The sequence below is a fragment of the Notamacropus eugenii genome, chromosome 6, assembly GCF_028372415.1.
Source record: "Notamacropus eugenii isolate mMacEug1 chromosome 6, mMacEug1.pri_v2, whole genome shotgun sequence".
In the NCBI taxonomy this organism is placed as follows: Eukaryota; Metazoa; Chordata; class Mammalia; order Diprotodontia; family Macropodidae; genus Notamacropus; species Notamacropus eugenii.
In genome coordinates this window covers 48,984,444-49,003,632 of record NC_092877.1, presented here as the reverse complement: position 1 = coordinate 49,003,632, position 19,189 = coordinate 48,984,444, and the positions used below count along the sequence as shown (strand labels likewise).

The window sequence follows — 19,189 nt, the reverse complement described above, 5'->3', positions numbered from 1 at the left end:
TAGTAAGTGTGCTGCCTGCAGTCAGGGGTGTGGGATTTGAATCCCAACTCTGGCACTTACTAAACCCATGACTCAGGTCAAATTACTTAACCTCTCCAAGCCTCAGGTTCCTCATCTGTAAATATGGGGATAATAATTACTTACACCACCTCCCTCAGAGGGTTGTTGCAATGAAAGGGCATTGCAAACTTGCAGTGTGATAGCAATGTGAACAGACATTTTTCAGACAGCAGCATCCTGCTCCTCACAAATAGCAAACCTGTATTTTAAAAATTATTTCCCTAATTGACAGATGACCCTTTCATCTAAGTCTAGGCCTGAAAAATAGCAAAATCAAGGTTGTGGTGAGCACATTTGGAAGTTTTCCTCTGACTTCCTACCTAGAAAGCTTAGAAGGTTAAACACCACGGCTTTGATGAGATCCTTCATTCCTTTATTTCGTCATCTTCCTGTTATCTTTAAAGAGGCAAGAAAACAGGGGCAGATTGTTCCTAAAGATCCACAAACTCTTTGTGTCAGAATGACCTGAGTGTAGGGGAATGTAGCAAGCACCCTGAGGTCCTTTGATATGTACACGGAGCCTTCTGCAAATGCCTGGATCAATAAGAGGCAATGCAGTACAGTGGAAAGCATACTGGCTATGGAGACAGAGGGCCTGGGTTCAAATCCTGTCTCTAATGCTTATTATGTGTACAGTCTTGGGCAAGTCACACTTCCCTTGGGAACTCAATTTCCTGATCTGTAAAAGGAGGGTGGGGTAGTTGGAGTGGGTGGTCTGAGCAGCTTCTGAGAGTCCCTTCTAGCTTGGTCTGTGAGCCTTTAGACCCATCAGTGTGACCCTTGTCACATGACTTCTCAGAACCTCAGTTTTCTCATTTATAAAATGTGGATATTCTTCGTCCTTCTTACATATTGGGGTCATTGTGCTTTGGAGACATAGTGACCTCAGAGACATAGAGACAAGTGCTTTACGAACCACAAGGATTATTGTTTTTGCTAACTATTTAGGAAATGCAATGGACTTGTTGATATTATGAGACCTTTAAACATTGAGAAATCTAGCCTTTTCTGTTAAGGTTACTGGTATGCCTATAGTCATTGAAAACCCAAAATCTTATGTTCAAAGGCTGTGTATGCACTATTATCTCAAGTGTGGTCACTTTCTAGTCTAGATTTAGGGGCGTTTCATATTAGCTTTGAATCTGGACGATACACACACACACATATACATATACATACAGACACATATATGGAGCACAGGATTCAGAGCTGGGAGGGACATTAGAGGTCCCTAAGTAGTCTAACCCCTTCACTTAATCACTGTGGAAACTTGGGTCCAGAAAGGGGAAAATGATTACTACAAGGTTAGTAAGTGGCAGAGCTGAGACTTGAATACAGCTCTTTGGACTCCAAACCCAATGCTCTTTCTACTGCGTTAAGATGAAATGTTCTGTGCTGAGAGTGTTCCCTGTCAAGCCTGTGGACTCAATGCTGCCCAGTGACTTGGACTAAGTCTTTCCCCTTTCAATGTATGCTCCCCACTTTTGTTCCTATCCCTCCTTCTGACTACTGGTTAGCATGCTCTGGACAGCCGGCTGGATCAGCTGTAGTGTCCAGGGAATCAAACCCACATTAACATCTTGACTTAAAAAGTGAGCCTCCAGAATCCTGGGAAATGATTCCATACTGGATAGGGAACGAGCCTAGAGATAAGAAATAAAGGATAGGGACAAATGTGTGGAAAACTGTAAACTGTGGGATTCCCTTCCCCAAACAGGATCACTGCTAATATCAGTCTTATTTCACATTTCTGAAAATTCTATAGAAGACAGAGAGCACAGTGAAACTTCTCTCCCAAGGGGAAGATGTGGGATATGTCAAAGACCAAGTGATTAGAAAAGAAACAGAAAACAGATCATGACACCCAGTATGCCACTTGGGAAGACAAAAGATAGAATGTGATGCCAACAGAGCTGCAGACTAAACTGAAGTCTACAGAGAAATGATTATGTCTAACATCCTAAGACAACTTTTAAAAAAGAATATGGTGATCCAGAGCTGAACACATGAGCTTTCTTCAGAAATGTGCCCCTCCTGAAGGGGCGGAGCCAAGATGGTGGAGTAGAAAGACACAAAAATGCAAGCTCTCCCCACACAGCTCATAAAATACCTGTAGAGTGGGACTCTCAACAAATTTTGGAGCAGCAGAAGTAGAGAACAACAGAGTGGAGGAGATTTCCAGCCCAAGGTGACCTGAAAGGCCCATGAGAAACATCTGTTGTCTATTGCACTGGACGCGGAGCAGAGCCCAGCCTTGGCCGTGAACAGCACTCGGGAGTGGAATCTCCAGTCCCAGAATCCCCAGTCCCAGAGGAAGTGGGTTCTCAGATCCCTGAACCCACAGGCACCAATGGTCAGTGACAGGGTTTTTTCAGCTGGCCAGGAAGGGAGAAGGGTCTTCCCATAGCTCCAGCCCTAGGCAGCCTCCACAGAGGCCATATCAGGCAGGCGGCAGCAGTTCTCACAGCAGCCCCTACTGCAGCCCTCGACCATTGTTGGATCGTAAAAACCCCTGGGGGCACTGAGGAGCTGATTCTTACATCAGTCCTGTGTAGAGGCCCTGAGGGTGCTGGTCTTTGTCTCGCACTGAATGGTGGCCCTGCCCCCACAGCTTCACTGAATCCCAGTCCCCAGTGCTGGCTTGGCAGAACTGGAGGCCAGGTGGCCGTGGAGACGAGACTCTGCTAAGATTCTGGGCACAAAAATCCCTTCCTGTGCCCAGACCAGTACACGCTTGATTGTGCCACCTTGGAGGAACTGAGATTTTACAGATTCCCAGAATGTATCCTACTCTTGACAAAGGTCCCAAAAGTCAAGTAACTGGTTGGGAAAATGCCCAAAAAAGGGGGAAAAAATAAGACCATAGATGGTTACTTTCTTGGTGAACAGATATCTCCTCCCTTCCTTTCAGATGAGGAAGAACAATGCTTACCATCAGGGAAAGACATAAAAGTCAAGGCTTCTGTATCCCAACCATCCAAAATAAATATTCCATGGGCTCAGGCCATGGAAGAGCTCAAAAAGGATTTTGAAAATCAAGTTAGAGAGGTGGAGGAAAAACTGGGAAGAAAAATGAGAGAGATGCAAGAAAAGCATGAAAAGCAGGTCAACACCTTGCTAAAGGAGACCCCAAAAAATGCTGAAGAAAATAACACCTTGAAAAATAGGCTAACTCAATTGGCAAAAGAGGTTCAAAAAGCCAATGAGGAGAAGAATGTTTTAAAAAGCAGAATTAGTCAAATGAAAAAGGAGGTTCAAAAGCTCAGTGAATAAAATAGTTCTTTCAAAATTAGAATGGAACAGATGGAGGCTAATGACTTTAGGAGAAACCAAGAAATCACGAAACAAAACCAAAAGAATGAAAAAATGGAAGATAATGTGAAATATCTCATTGGAAAAACAACTGACCTGGAAAATAGATCCAGGAGATCTATTTTATCTAAATCTAAAAATTATGGGACTACCTGAAATCCATGATCAAAAAAAGAGCCTAGACATCATCTTTCATGAAATTATCAGGATAACACAAGATCTAGAAGCTTCTACATTAAGGGACAGAAGGATGTGGAATATGATATTCTAGAAGTCAAAGGAACTAGGACTAAAACCAAGAATCACCTGCCCAGAAAAACTGAGTATTTTCAGGGGAAAAAATGGTCTTTCAGTGAAATAGAGGACTTTCAAGCACTCTTGATGAAAAGACCAGAGCTGAAAAGAAAATTTGACCTTCAAACACAAGAATCAAGAGAAGCATGAAACGGTAAACAGCAAAGAGAAATCATAAGGGACTTACTAAAGTTGAACTGTTTACATTCCTACATGGAATGACAATATTTGTAACTCTTGAAACTTTTTTTAGTATCTGGGTAGTTGGTGGGATTACACACACACACACACAGATCTTTAAAAAATGAAATTAAGCAGTGAGAGAGAAATATATTGGGAGAAGAAAGGGAGAAATGGAATGGGGCAAATTATCTCTCATAAAAGAGGCAAGTTAAAGACTTTTCAGTGGAGGGAAAAAGAGGGGAGGTGAGAGAAAAAACATGAAGCTTACTCTCATCACATTTGACTAAAGGAAAGAATAAAATGCACACTCATTTTGGTATGAAAACCTATCTTACAATACAGGAAAGTGGGGGAGAAGGGGATAAACAGGGTGGGGGGAATGATGAAAGGGAGGGCAATGGGAGGAGGGAGCAAGTTGAAGGCAACTCTTGGGCAGGGACAGGATCAAAAGAGAGAATAGAAGGAATGGGGGACAGGATAGGATGGAGGGAAATATAGTTAGTCTTACACAACACGACTATTATGAAAGTCATTTGCAAAACTACACAGATATGGCATATATTGAAGTGCTTGCCTTTCCAAAGGGAAAGGGTAGGGAGGGAGGGATGAAGAGAAGTTGGAACTCAAAGTTTTAGGAACAACTGTTGAGTATTGTTCTTGCAACTAGGAAATAAGAAATACAGGTAATGGGGTATAGAAAGTTATCCTGCCCTACAGGACAAAAGAGAAGATGGGGATAAGGGAAGGGAGGGATGTTAGAAGACAGGACAGATTGGTGATAGGGGCAATTAGAATGCTCGGTGTTTTGGGGTGGGGGGAGGGGAGAAATGGGGAGAAAATTTGAAACCCAAAATTTTATGGAAATGAATGTTAAAAAGTTAAATAAATTAATTTTAAAAAAAAAGAAAAGAAATGTGCCCCTCCTCTTACCTTTCCTACTTCTCTTAATGATGGGCATTACCATCCCACCAACCACCCTACCTCTGACCTTTGACTTCTCCGATGTCCTATATGAAGAGTCATCAGGTCCTATTGATTCTAACACATACCCCCTAACATTATTAGATCTATTTCCCCTTTCTCCTCTCTATTCTGCCTCTACTACCCTAATTCTGCCCCTCAACACCTCTTACTTTAACAGGCTCCTAACTGGTCTGTTTGCCTCTAGACTTTTCCTTCTCCAGTTCCTCCTCCATATGCTGCCAAAAATGCCAAACACATTTCTCAGATCACATCACTACCCTGTCCAAACTCTTCAAAGACTCTCTGCCCATCAAAAAAAGGCCAAATATCATAGGCTAACATTGAAGGCCCTCTATAAATCAAGCAACATTTTTAATCAATCATTCAATATTTATTAAGTACCTACTATGTGCCAATCATGGTACAAAGTGCCATACAAAAGTAGGCAAAAAAACATCCCCTGTCCTCCAGTAGTTCACAGTCTAATTCCTTCTAGCCTTATCTCACACTACTCCCTTCTTATATAATTTCCTCTGTCTCAGACTCTCTTGCCTCTACACCTATAGTGATGCCAGATCCCACCTGCAACTCCCCACAAGTCCCTCTACAACATGCCTTACATGCCTTTGTTTGAAGACCTCCAGTGGAAGGAACCCAAGGTCTTCTGAGGCAGCCCACTGTATTCTTGGTTCTAAGTGTTAGGCAGATTTTTTTCTGCTATCAAACCTGCATTTGCACCTCCTGCTTGTAATTTTGCTCTTCTGAGACAAGCAGAACAAATGTATTCCCTCTTCTTGACAGTCTTTCAGATATCTGAAGAGAGCTTTCATGTTCAGCCTTCTCTTTTCTGAGCTAACCATCCTCAGTTACATCAAACAGTCCTTATGTGGCATAGATTTAAGAGCCTTCATCATCATCATTAACCTTGCTCTGAATACTTTCCAAATCATCATTATCTTTCCCAAAATAGAGGAAGGGGCAGGGGGAGGAAGACCTGACTACAATACTTCAAATATGGCAGGATGATCAATTCCTTAGTCTTAGGCACTGCCTCTGTAATACAGTCTAGTCCAGCATTAGCCTTCCTGGTTACCCTACCACACTGATGACTCACGTTGAACTTTTTAGATGAACTGATATCTAGCAATGCCTCCCACATCTCATGCAAGTAAAATTAATTTTTTGAAGCTAGGTGGCATGGTAGGTAAAATTCTGGACTTGGAGTGAGGAAGTCCTGAGTTGAAATTCTGTCTCTGACCCTGTGTAAATTACTTAGCTTTACTTAGCCTCAGTTTGCTCATCTGTAAAACAAGAATATTAACAACATCAGTATCATAAGGCTATTATGTGGATCAAACAAGGTAACACATGGAAAGTGTTTTGAGAACTTTACAGCACTCCACAAAATTAGCTTTTATTGTTTTACTACATCTCTGTCTTCAATTGCATCTTAGTAGTTTGGGCCAAATGTCCTACCCTGTCTAGATCTTTTTTGACCATTACTGCTATTCAGTATGGTGTCTATCCCAGCTCTGTGTCATCTTGAAATCTTATCATGCTTATCAGCATGTCATTCATGCCTTTATCCCAATTATTGTTAAAAACATCACAAACCACAGAGTGATCCACAGATTCCTGGAGCACACCACTAGCGAGTCTTGTCCAGGTCAGCACTACTCTTTGGTCCAGTCTCTCAACCAATTCTGGAGCTAGCTAAGTGGATTACCATCTGGAGCACATCTCCCAGTCTGTACCTCAAAACTGCTTGAGAAATCTAAGTAAAGTCGTCACAACGTTCCCCTGACACCCCAAAGCCTAGGTTCAACAAACTAAACGAAATTGGTCCAGCAGGACTTGTTATTGACAAAGCTGTGCTAGTTCTTCGTGGTCACTGACTCTTTGTCTAGGTATTCACCACCTAACCCTTTGGGATTGCATTCTATTTGCCAGGAATACAAGCTGAGCTCACTAGTCTAGAATCTACAAGGATCTTCTTTGGTGGATACATCCCTTCCCCAGTCTGGGCTTTAGATTTCTCCTGTAAAATGAAGAGAGAAGACTAGATGATCAACTGAGGTCCCTTTCAGTGCTACTGTTCTCTAGGAATGTGATCAATGAACATACGCAAAAAGAATTCACATCATGTGTTAGGATAAAAATCAAACTTAAAACTAAATTCAGAGCAGAAGTAGGAAATCCAGGCATCAGGAGGGCAGCATGCTTCCTCATTAGGTGAAGTAAGATCTCATGTATTTGTCACAAGTATCAATACAATACTTCTGTATATCCTATGACTGCTAAATGAATACACAGATAATGATAGAGGTAGATAGGGGTAGAGTATAATCCACAACCAGCTGGTAGTCAGATAGATATATGTGACTAGAAAAGACAACATGCTCCCAAAAATTAAATTCTGTGTGAGCCATCTTCCCCTCCCTCTTAAAATTGGATCACTGTTTAAACTCAGCCTTGAGCAGTGAAATGAAATTTCCTAAGTTCCTATTATTAACTGACAAAAGTTTCTGAAAGCAGGTCTTCTGTTTCTATCTATGCACTCTCAGGAAGCTAGGAAGCCTGGTGGCCAAGGGATCACTGGGCCTGTCCTCAAAGCTATACCAGCTTGGCGGGAGGTACCAGGGTTTATACTTCCTAAGCACTGTTCTCAAAAACCCAGGGTGCTCTCTATGCCACAAGAAGGCACTGCAGAAAGAATTCAGTGGAGGGAGGCCAGAAACAACTATTTCAAATGCAGCACCAAAAATACATCAGAATTATGTATTTTTTAAAAAGAATCAATAAAACATTTTAAAATATACAGAAGCAAAGAAAAAAGTTAAGAAAGGACACAGCACAATTTTGCCACTACTCTGTAGTATATGCTTTAAAAAAAACTGGACATAATTGAAGTTTGCAGTTTCTTACATAATTCTTCATTTAGTTCTTCTTTATACATTGAAACAGTGTTATTTATTGATGAATATTAAGTTCCTGATTTAAAAAGAAATTTTAAAATACATCATCTATTTGCCTTAACCTGCAAAGACAATTTACTTAGGTTAGAAAAGAAACTATGGCCCAAAATTTTTAAGAACAGCTCAGTTTTAAAAGATGCCTTAAAAATGCTTGGCCTGTGTTGGAGGCTAAAGTCCCCAGTCCTCTAATGTCTGTCACCCTGGGCACAGGTCTCGTGAAAGACTCTTTCCTTCCAATTCAATAAACATGTCCAGAATGCCTTCTGAGAGCAGGGGCCTATGCCTGGTGTCTGGGGACAATACCAAGTTTACATAAAACAGGATGCCAGCCTACGAGAGGGATACACAAAAAGATAACAGTATCTACTCTACCTGATAGCATATGAGAAGTGGATCTGAGAAACATAAACAACCAATATGCACTTGGTACAGCTTCATAAATGTTCCTTGAACTGAACCAAACTCTATTCCCCTACTCCTCCCATGCAAGCACAAAAGATCTTGGAGCTTCTGAAATCAGCTGAGTCTGCCCCCAAGGGAAACAAGGGCAAGAAGATTTGGAGGGCAAGTCCTGGGTGACCTTGAGGAGATCACTTCAGTGTGCTCATCTGTCAAACAAAGGAGTTGAGATCTATGTCTGCTAAGTCATCTTCTAGTTCTCAACTTAGGATCCCATGATAAGGACAGTGTGATGAACAGATAACTCCATGAAGCAAACTGAGAGTCACAGAATCAAAGGATGTCAGACACAGAAAGAACCTTAGAGATATTTAGGCCAACCTGCTCATTTAAGTGAGTACAGGAAACAGAGCTCCTTCAGCTACCCCACAGTGCCTCCAATTGTACAGCCTTCTCTCAATGTAGCTTTTCATTTGACAAGACCTCCAGGAGGCCTGGGATCACCACTGAAGCACCAAGTGCCTCTTCTCCCTTGGACTGATCAAATGGGTTATACATGAAGTCATTGTGCTAAAGGCATCAGATAAAGAGGAAGGCTGAAAGGGAAATGCCTTGATTCAGCAGAACATTATATATCAGTCTAAATGTCTCCTTGTGTAATCCAAAAAGCAAGAAAAGATGTGAAGTCCTGGTGAAACATGTGAGAAGGACATGGAAGGGTTTTCCAGATCACTTCCAGGGCTATAATTCTAAAACAATCATATCTCGAATTAATAATAGATATTCTCCATGTGTTTCAAACATGACTCACTTTATCTACTAAGAACTCTAATACTCACCATTTTCCTTTTTCTTCCTTCAGGTTCAATGTTCATTTCCTTATATTTTCCAACAGCAACTTCTAATTTCTTCTTAAGATCAATGGCACGTTTCAAACGTTCATCATGAATCCCTGCTCGAGTAAACAGCTACAAGTCAAGAAATGACAATTACTGTGATTTTCAATCAGTACTAGAACAAATCATTTCAAAATGCACTTTGCTGCTTCTTTTGGTAGCTTCTTACTTATTGTCTATTTTTCTTTCTATTGTATATTTTTCTTTCATCTGGTTCTAAGAGAAAAAGTTCTGATAGAAACAGTTACAGATGGCAGCTTTAGGACTGTGCAAGCTTCCATCATTTTTTTCTGTCCCAATAGTTGTTCAAGGATAAGGAAGAAACCCATCTCAGAAAAAGAAATTGAATAAGCCATCAATGAAGGAAAATCTCCAGGGCCAGATGGATTTACAAAGTGAATTCTATCAAACATTTAAAGAAAAGTTAATTCCAATACTACATAGACTATTTGAGAAAGTTGGTGATGAAAGACTCCTACCAAATTCTTTTTATAACACAAATATGGTTCTGATACCTAAACTAAGAAGAGCCAAAACAGAAAAAGAAAATTATACATCAATTTCTTTAATGAATATAGATGCAAAAATTTTAAATAAGATATTAGCAAAAAGAATACAGCAACTTATCACATGAATGATAACATTATGATCAGGTAGGACTTATACTAGGAGTGCAAGGCTGGTTCAATATTAAGAAAACTGTCAGCATTATCGATCATATCAACAACAAAACTAACAGAAACCATATGATTATCTCAATAGATGCAGAAAAAGCTTTTGACAAAATACAACACCCATTCCTATTAAAAACACTGGAGAACCTAGGAATAAATGGAGCCTTCCATAAAATAATAAGCAGTATCTACCTAAAACCATCAGCAAGCATTATATGTAATGGGGATAAGCTAGATGCATTTCCAATAAGACTAGGGGTGAAACAAGGATGTCCATTATCACCACTGTTATTCAATATGGTACTAGAAATGTTAGCTGTAGCAATAAGACAAGAGAAAGAAATTGAAGGAATTAGAATAGGCAAAGAAGAAACTAAGCTATCACTCTTTGCAGATGATATGATGATATACTTCAAGAATCCCAGAGAATCAAGTAAAAAACTACTTGAAATAATAAATAACTTTGGCAAAGTTGCAGGTTACAAAATAAACCCACATAAATCATCTGCATTTCTGTATATTACTAACAAAGACCAACAGCAAGAGACGGAAAGAGAAATCCCATTTAAAGGTATGGTAGACTCTATAAGATATCTGGAGTCTACCTGCCAAAACAAACCCAGGGACTATATGAACACAATTACAAAACACTTTTCACACAAATAAAGTCAGATCTGAGTAACTGGGAAAACATCAGTTGTGCGTGGGTAGACAGAGCTAATATAATAAAAATGACCTAATTCTACCTAAATTAATTTACTTATCCAGTGCCATACCAATCAAACTACCAGATAACTATTTTCTAGAGTAGAAAAAATAATATCAAAATTCATCTGGAAGAAGAAATGGTCCAGAATATCAAGGGAATTAATGAAAAGAAATGCTAGGGAAAGTGGCCTAGCCCTACCAGATCTCAAATTGTATTATAAAGCAGCAATCATCAAAACCACTTGGTATTGGCTACGAAATAAAGGGGTAGACTAGTGGAATAGGTTAGGTACTCAAGACACAGTAGTCAATGAATATAGCAATCTATTGTTTGATAAACCCAAGGATCCCAGCTTCTGGGATAAGAACTCACTGTTTGACCAAAAACTGCTGGGAAAACTGGGTAACAGTGTAGCAGAAAGTAGGCATAGACCAACGCCTGACACCATACACAAGAATAAAGTCCAAATGGGTACATGATCTAGGTATAAAGATTGATACTGTAAACAAATTAGGGGAGCAAGGAATAGTGTATTTGTCAGATTTATGGAGAATGGAGAAATTTTTGACCAAACAAGAAATAGAGAACATTATGAAGTACAAAATGGATAGTTTTGATTACATTAAATTGAAAAGTTTTTGCACAAACAAAGCCAATGCAGTCAAGATCAGGAGGAAAGCAGAAAACTGGGAAAGAATTTTTGCTACTAGTGTCTGTGATAAAGGCCTCATTTTTAAAATATATAGAGAACTCAGTCAAATACACAGGAATACAAGTCACTCCCCAGTTGATAAGTGGTCAAAAGATAGAAAGCTTTCAGAGGAAGAAACTAAAGCTATCTATAGTCATATGGAAAAATGCTCTAAATCACTACTGATAAGAGAGATGCAAATCAAAACACCTCTGAGGTACCACATCACACCTATCAGATTGGCTAAGATGACAAAACAGGAAGATGATAAATGTTGGAGAATATGTAAGAGTTGGAACACTAATTCATTGTTGGTGGAGCTGTGAGCTGATTCAACCATTCTGGGGAGCAATTTGGAACCATGCCCAAAAGGCTACAAAAATGTGGATACCCTCTGACTCAGCAATATCGCTTCTAGGACTGTATCCCAAAGAGATCATAAAAATGAGAAAGGGTCCCACATGTACAAAAATATTATAGCAGCACTCTTTGTGGTGGCCAAGAATGGGAAATCAAGGGGATGCCCATCAATTGGGGAATGACTGAACAAGTTGTAGTAGATGAATATAATGGAATACTATTATGCTACAAGAAATGATGAACAGGTAGACTTCAGAAAAACCTGGAAAAACTAATATGAAGTGATGCTGAGTGAAAGGAGCAGAACCAGGAGAACTTTGTACACAGCAACAACCACAGTGTGTGAGGAATTTTTCTGGTAGACTTAGTACTTCATTGAAATGCATAGACTTAAAAAATTCCCAATGAACTCTTGAGGCAAAACACCTTCCACATCCAGAGAAAGAACTATGGAATTGGATGGCAGACAGAAACGGACCATTTTCTTTTGTATTATGTTATGTTTTATCTTGTTTTATGGTTTCCCCCATTCATTTTAATTCTTCTATGCAACATGCATTTAATAGAAATATATGTGTCAAACCTGTATAAGATTGTATGCTGTCTCGGGGAGGGAGTGAGAAGAAGGGAGGAACAAGGGGGAGGAAGTGGAAAAAAATCTAAGATATATGGAAGTGATTGTAGAAAACTAGAAACAAATTAATTAATTAAAATAAAAAGGATAAGGAAGAAGGAATAATATTTACATTTAACATGAATTAAGACTTACAAAGCCCACTCTTCAATGACCCTGTAAAGTAAGAACAAGTTTTATAACCCATTTTAAAGACACTGGAAACTGAGGCCCTGAAAAGTTTAGTGCCTTGCCCATAGTCACAGAGTGAATGAGGGAGAATTCAAACTTGGGTCTTTCAACTTCAAGATCAGTGCTCTGATCAGTGAGGCACAGTTTCTCGTTACACTCATTCTACATTTCTATATCATCTTTCAAGTTTCATCATGTTTTCCATTTAGTAATTTTATAGCTTCATCAGAATCTCACAAAACCTTTGTTACTGCCAGTGTTCAGATTATCCCTAAGGCCATGCCTATGTAGCAACTGACAATACGTGATGATGTTTGATAAAGATTTTAGGATTTTATGTCAACTAAGCCTCAAAGTAATTTAAAATACAAGGATGTGGTGTCACCCAGCCCTTATAGCCAGTCAATAAACATTTAAGAGCCTACTCTGTGCCAGGCACTGTGCTAAGTACCATCCCTACCTGAATCCATGACTGAACAGAGGGCAGGAACTTATTTTTAATGAGTTTAAGTCCATCCATGGCACTGTTGACCACAGCCTGGTTATCTTCATTCTCATGTACTTGCAAATCTGCCAAAAAACAAAATATACCAGAGTGGTAAGCAAGAGCACATGGCTAGCTATAAAATCCTGAAATGAAAGACAGCATTATTTGCATTAAAAGCAGATATGGAAGTCCCAGTTTTTCTTAAAGTAAGGCTGGCTCACCTGAAGGGCATGAGGAAACTCAGAACTAAGCTGGAACTCTCCTAAAGTCCTTAAATAAATAAAATGCACTCACTTGACAATAACTTTGTAGTGAAAGCGTGAGAGTTGGGAGAAGCTCTCAAGCTTCAGTGCCACAACTTCTGGCATTTCTCCACGCATGTTAGAGCACAAAGATGGAGAAGCACAGAGGTCAGTTCCCAAAGTAAAAACCCTGGTCATTTTAGTCATAACTCTCCAGGCACAGCAAAAAGCTGGATTTAACTTGAAAAATCCTCTCCACACACCATTCATCTGAACAACTGTTTTGCTCATGACTGTTGTGGTTTAATTTACAGAAATAAATAACACTGACCAAGACAAACTCCAGTTTATCCAGAATCCCAATAAGCAGAAAGTCTCCATAAATGGACACCTTTCTTTTGAGGCTGAACAATACTTACTAACTGACACTCACTATGATGATCGCTAGGCACCACAAGATCCCCACCAAAGAAAGAAAGACTGAGTTATGTTTGGTACAATGTTAGGGCAAAGTGAATTTCAGGGTCTATGTCCTTGCTCTCCTCCTTACTAGCTGCGTGACACTGGAGGAGTCACTGCTTTCCTGGGGCCTCAGTTCCCTCCTCTGAAAATTAGAGGCTCAAAAGAACTGAAAACAAAATGGATGCTCTAAAACAGTGAGATCATGGTTCAAATCCCACTACTGAAACTCATTATCTGTGGGACCCTGGGCAAGTCACTTAACTTCCCTGGGCCTGTTTCCTCTTCTGTAAAATACAGGGGTTGGACTTAATGGCCCCTGAGGTGTCTTCCTGAGGTCCAGATCTACGATCCTAGGAAACTGCAGCACGTGACTATGATGGATGATTCTGCAGTAAGAAATGAGAACCATCAGGAATCCAGAGAAACATGGGAAGATTTGTAGGAACCAATGCAGAGTGAAACAAGAACCTGCCTTCCAGAGTAAGGGGAAGGAGAAGGTCATCATGAAACCAAAGGAACTGTTAATGGTAGACTCTGGGCACTGTGCCACTGGAGCTGGGGGAAGATTTAAAGCAAAGAAGCTTTCCTCCTTCCATGCATCCATGAAAGTTCTTCTGCTTCTATGATGTGGTAGGAAAGTAATCTCTGCTCTCCTCTCTTTGGAGCTTGCTCTCTCATTGGCCTTGCTGTTCCAGAAGGTCAAAGTCTTTGTAAATGTATTCTGGATAACCTTGTAGTCTTATTGTGAGACAGGTATGAGATCAAGGAACTATCCCAACTTGGTAGATGGGAAGTACTTAACTGATGGAGTGACTTGTTCAAGGGTCATTAAAAGGCCCCACCTGCAGTGAACTTAGCTATCCTGGCTTCTAGGCCAGGGCCCTTTCTCTCACCCTGGGTAACCTCTCAGTGATGATGGGGTATAGGGATGACTGGGAGTGTTTTCCTCTTTACCTGTGTTTGCCATTGCTCCTCATTCCACATAACACTGGCAGGGGCCATGCACAGAGGCTCTGCTATGAGCAGTGCTGCCGTGTCACTAAGACACGGCAGAGAGAGAGAGCATCATGAAATATTAGGCAGGGTGAGTCCTTACACTCTCTGTAGTATGGTAGATGCATGACAAGAGAACAACTGATATGGCTGACAAGCAGTTCAGAGGACAAATAAAAAGTTTAAAGGAAAACTTGATTGCGTCCTACAAATCTTACCTACAACACAAATATTAAAGGGAGGTAGGTCTTCAATAGTGAAGGCCCTGAAGCCTGACTTTGATTCATGGTTAGCAAAAAATGTAAAGGAGATAATAGGAACCCAGAGGGCAGGAATTCAAGGAGAAGCCTGGGCTAGCAAGCTTATAGCCACTGTGAGATAGGAAGACCCATTTTCAATAAAGATCATGCTATTCTAGACCAAAAAAATTTTTGTTTAATTAAAAAATTCTCAAGTGGTCTGTCCAGTAAAGAACTAAACTTCAAAGTACAGACTCGTGGTGTGGTGGAAAGAACACTAAACTTGAAATTAGGACACCCTGTTTCAAATTCTCTCTCCAACACTAAACTAGCCACAAGATCACAGGCAAATTATTTAACTTCCCTGAGAGACTTATTTCAATCAAATCATCAACTAACATTCACCAAGTGTAGACTATGCGCAAGGTGTTATGCTAGAAATTGAGGAGACAAAGGTAAAAATAAACAGTTGCGGTGTTCTGGTAGCTTAATTTCCACTAAAACAGTAAAAGAGACACAGACAAGGAAACACAAAGTAATCTGAGGGGGAGGAGAACACTAACAAGTGAGGGGAAAGAGAGGTTTAAGGAGGATTCATGGACAAGGTAGTACCTGGGTTTCACTTTACAGGTAGTTAAGGATTATGAGAGGCAGAGATGAGGAGGAGCATTTCAGGATGGGGGACAGCTTGTACAAATACACAGAGGCAGGGATGTAATGACAAATCTATGGAAAAGTTAACAATAATTCAGTTTGGCTGGGATGTCAAGCATTACAGAATGAATAATGAATATTCATACTAGCTACTTTGTAAGACTGTTGTGAGGAAAGCACACTACACACCATAAAGGTACAGAAATGAGGGCTATTTTTACCTGTAGGGATTTCCAAGTTCAGAGAGTACTTATGTGAGCCAAGACCATGGTTTCTTATAAAGTCTTCCCCATTCCCATCATCATCGTCATCATCATCATCATCGTCGTCGTCGTCATCATCATAGTCATTGTAGTCATCCTCGTCATCGTCATCATCGTCATCGGAATCATCATCTTCTATATGTTCCCTGTGATCCATCTCCTTTGGGTCTGGAGTTCTCGACCTCATTGGCCAATCTCTGTTTGCACCCTCTTTCAGGCAGAGAGATGGAGGAAGTAAGTCTTTGCTGCAACAAGGCTGCTCCTGGTCATCAGGCCTTAAATCAGATGTTGGGAATGTGATTGCACCATTCAACGCTGCCACTGAGGCTTCTCCGTCTGTCCTAAATGCCCCAGCTGCCACTGCTCCTACCTCCATATCTCTCATGGTAAAATCAAAAGGCATTAACAGTCTGAAGCAATTCTCCATCTCTGTTAGGCACATTTCAATTTCTTCAGACATTTCTGCCAAAAGACAGGGGAGGCATGTTAGTAAATACCAAAATCTGAAAAGCAAATCCATACATACAGCTTCAGCCTCCTTTCCTAAGGGGGAGACAGCAAACTCTCCTACATCTGCCAAATAATGCTCCTATATCTGCCAGAGGAGAGGTTTACTTTTCAGCACCAAATAAGACAGGCTGTGATGGGCTGTAAAAGTGTTCTATGTTCACAATCATATTCACATATTCTCTTCTCTCTCTGTCTCCATCTCTCTCCCTCTCCCTTACACTCACTCACTCTCTCTCTCTCTCTCTCAGTGTATTCTACTCAAACCCTCAGTTTATCAATGATAGCTTTTTAACTGCTTAATAAACCATAAAGAACAACAGATGGATGTGCAAGGTTATTCTCAGAAATGACACTGGGTAATGATGCCGCAGTTCCTAAAACGTATGTTGCTCTGGCAGGCCATTGGTCGACCTATGAATACCAAGTGAGATGTTACTGCAGAAACAGCTTTGGTAAAGTTCGCTGTCAGTTTAGAATTATTAAGGGACACTGAATTCCCAGTCCCAAGCCAACTTTTTACTTACCTGAGAAAAGAATAAAGGTCCTATGAATTATTCAACACTCTCATTTGCTTTTTTACTAGTTCTCCTTCCTGGAACTTTTCTTTTTGTAATTGGCCAGTTACTTCAAGTGAAGTAAATCGCTCTTTGGGAGGGAGGGATGCTCTCTAATGCTTTGGGGTTATTGAACTCTTATCTAGTGTACTGGTTTCCAATTGGCTAAATGATCCCTTGGTCACTGTTTCTCAAGGTGGGGTTTCTGGACCACAAGATCCCCTGAGAGGTTCTCCAGGTAATTTTCAGAAAATCAAAATGCAAGTACAGATGATACAATGACCTCGATGAGTATCTCAAAGAGCATGGAGTAAATAGCTTTATTTAGGAAACTCGCCAATCAAGGCCATGGTCAAATCAAATAAAAAGCTATCTCTAGGTCTTAATTCTGAACTCAAGTCAAAAAAGGAAGGGGACAGTATGAAAAGGGAGGTCTCACAGAATCTCAAAATTACAAAGGTTTTTAGAGGGCATCTAAGTCCAAATTCTACCTAAGTAGGTATCCCCTCTACAAACTATCTGAATGAGTCGTCACTCAGCCTTCACTTGGAGGCCCCTAATGACACAGAATTCTCAATCTTCTAAGGCACTTCTGGACAGGCCTAATTGTTAGAAAGTTCATCAGATGGAGCCTAAACCTGCCACTCTATCCTCTGAAATAAAGCATAACAAGTCTAGTCCTCATTCAAAAACCTAAAAAAAGTTAACAATTAACCAACTACACCCATGTTTTCTCTTCCCCAGCTCCTTCATCCCCAATTCTTCCAACATTTCCTCTCACCCCACAGTCTCCAGTCCCATCACTATCTTGGTCATCTTCTTCTGCCTTCCCCAAAACGTTACCCAGAGCCAAACACAAGAGTCCAGGTGTGGTCTGATCAGGACAGATGAACAACAGGACTAGCCTCCCTAACCCCAGTTCTGGGCATTACAGAAAGCGACAATCTCAGTCTTGTTCCTTCACCCTCTTTTCCACCAGACTCCATTCTCCAGTCTCTCTAGGTACCTTCCTAACATTTTCACATGAGATGTAAACTCTTTATTGGCCAACAATAAAGCAAACCAAAAGATACTGACCTAGAAGAAATTCTTTGGCAAATAAGAGTAGATGGGATAGACAGCTCAAAAATTCTGGCCATCAGTAATTCAAAGAGCACAATCCAAGGAGCTTTCAGGGTCTACCTACCTCCTAGAACAGAGCTGCTTAACCCGTCCCTACCCCCACCCCACCCCAGAGTCCATGGATGGATTGATTCAAGGGGTCCAAGAATTTGAATGGGGAAAAAAAATTACATCTTTATTTTCCACTAATCTCTAACTGAAATTTAGCACCTATTTCAATTATGAATTGCTTAAAAAATTCTTCTGAGAAGGGGTTCATAGGCTTCCCTAGTCTTCCAGAAGTGTCCATGCATGACACACAAAAAGGTGATGAATCCCTATAATAGGACATCTTTCCTTAGGAGCAAGGAAAGGACAAGGACATACTAATCTGGCCAAGTTTGAGCATGGCCACTAGATGGCAGAAGAGAGGTGTTAAAATATCTTATTAACATTGCTTTGTGTGTGTTCGTCCTTCATTGCCAAAGAAGACCATGCCATCAGAGAAATAATGATATGACTTGCACTTGACTTTGTTTTTTAGTGAGGGAGGGCTGTGCACGTCACCAGCCTCACTTCTCCTCCAGAGCCATCTGAATCCAGTGACCAGATATGCATCAGGAAGACTGCAGATGACCCAGGATGAGGCAATTGGGGTTAAGTGACTTGCCCAAGGTCACACAGCTAGCGTCAAGTGTCTAAGGTGAGATTTGAACTCAGGTCCTCCTGACTCCTGCACTGGTGCTCCATCTACTGTACCACCTAGATTGCTTTACAAATGTGTTGAATCATCAGCACACAATCTGGCTTTCTTTCAGACTTCATTACGGAATAGTAAATATATGCACAATAATGTATTTATCATCATTAGTCTCATTAAATAATTTACATATGTATCTTTCAAGGATTTATTCTGAAAAGTGATGCAGATGTGATGGTCAGAAGGGAAGGGAACAAGCATTACTCTAGCACCTACGACGTGCCAGGCACCATGCTAAGCCCTTTACAAATATTTCATTTGACTCTCACAACAACCTTGAGAGCACCGGCCTGTTATTATTTCCCTTTCACAGTTGAAGAAACTGAGGCAAACAGGGTTAAGCGACTTGCCCGAGGTCACACAGGTAGTAAATATCTGAGGTAGAATTTGAACTCAGGTATGCCCCCAGACCTGGCATTCCATCAACTAAGCCACCTAGCTGCCTCTCTCAGGAGCGACCTCTCCCCTTTGGAACCCCCAGAATTTCATTTTGCCTTATCTCTCCCAGGCCAGGTCCTATATCCTGTCTTTGGCTGAAATTAGTGCTACTTATGTCAGGAACCAGCCTGGAGTCCTCAGAGAGAAGACCCAAACTCCACAAGG

General features: G+C 40.6%; 1 protein-coding gene across 3 annotated transcripts in view; it reads right to left on the bottom strand.

Moving 5' to 3' along the window:
- The window catches only part of UVSSA (UV stimulated scaffold protein A), a 116,484-nt gene that overhangs the window by 78,578 nt on the left and 18,717 nt on the right, over nucleotides 1-19,189 (bottom strand). For all 3 annotated transcript variants that reach the window (XM_072619962.1, XM_072619960.1, XM_072619961.1), the window contains exons 5-7: nucleotides 15,620-16,123; nucleotides 12,782-12,891; nucleotides 9,026-9,154 (exon numbers count right to left, since the gene is read on the bottom strand). In XM_072619962.1, the coding sequence (XP_072476063.1) occupies nucleotides 9,026-9,154; nucleotides 12,782-12,891; nucleotides 15,620-16,123 (743 nt within the window). The remainder of the gene's footprint in view (nucleotides 1-9,025; nucleotides 9,155-12,781; nucleotides 12,892-15,619; nucleotides 16,124-19,189) is intronic.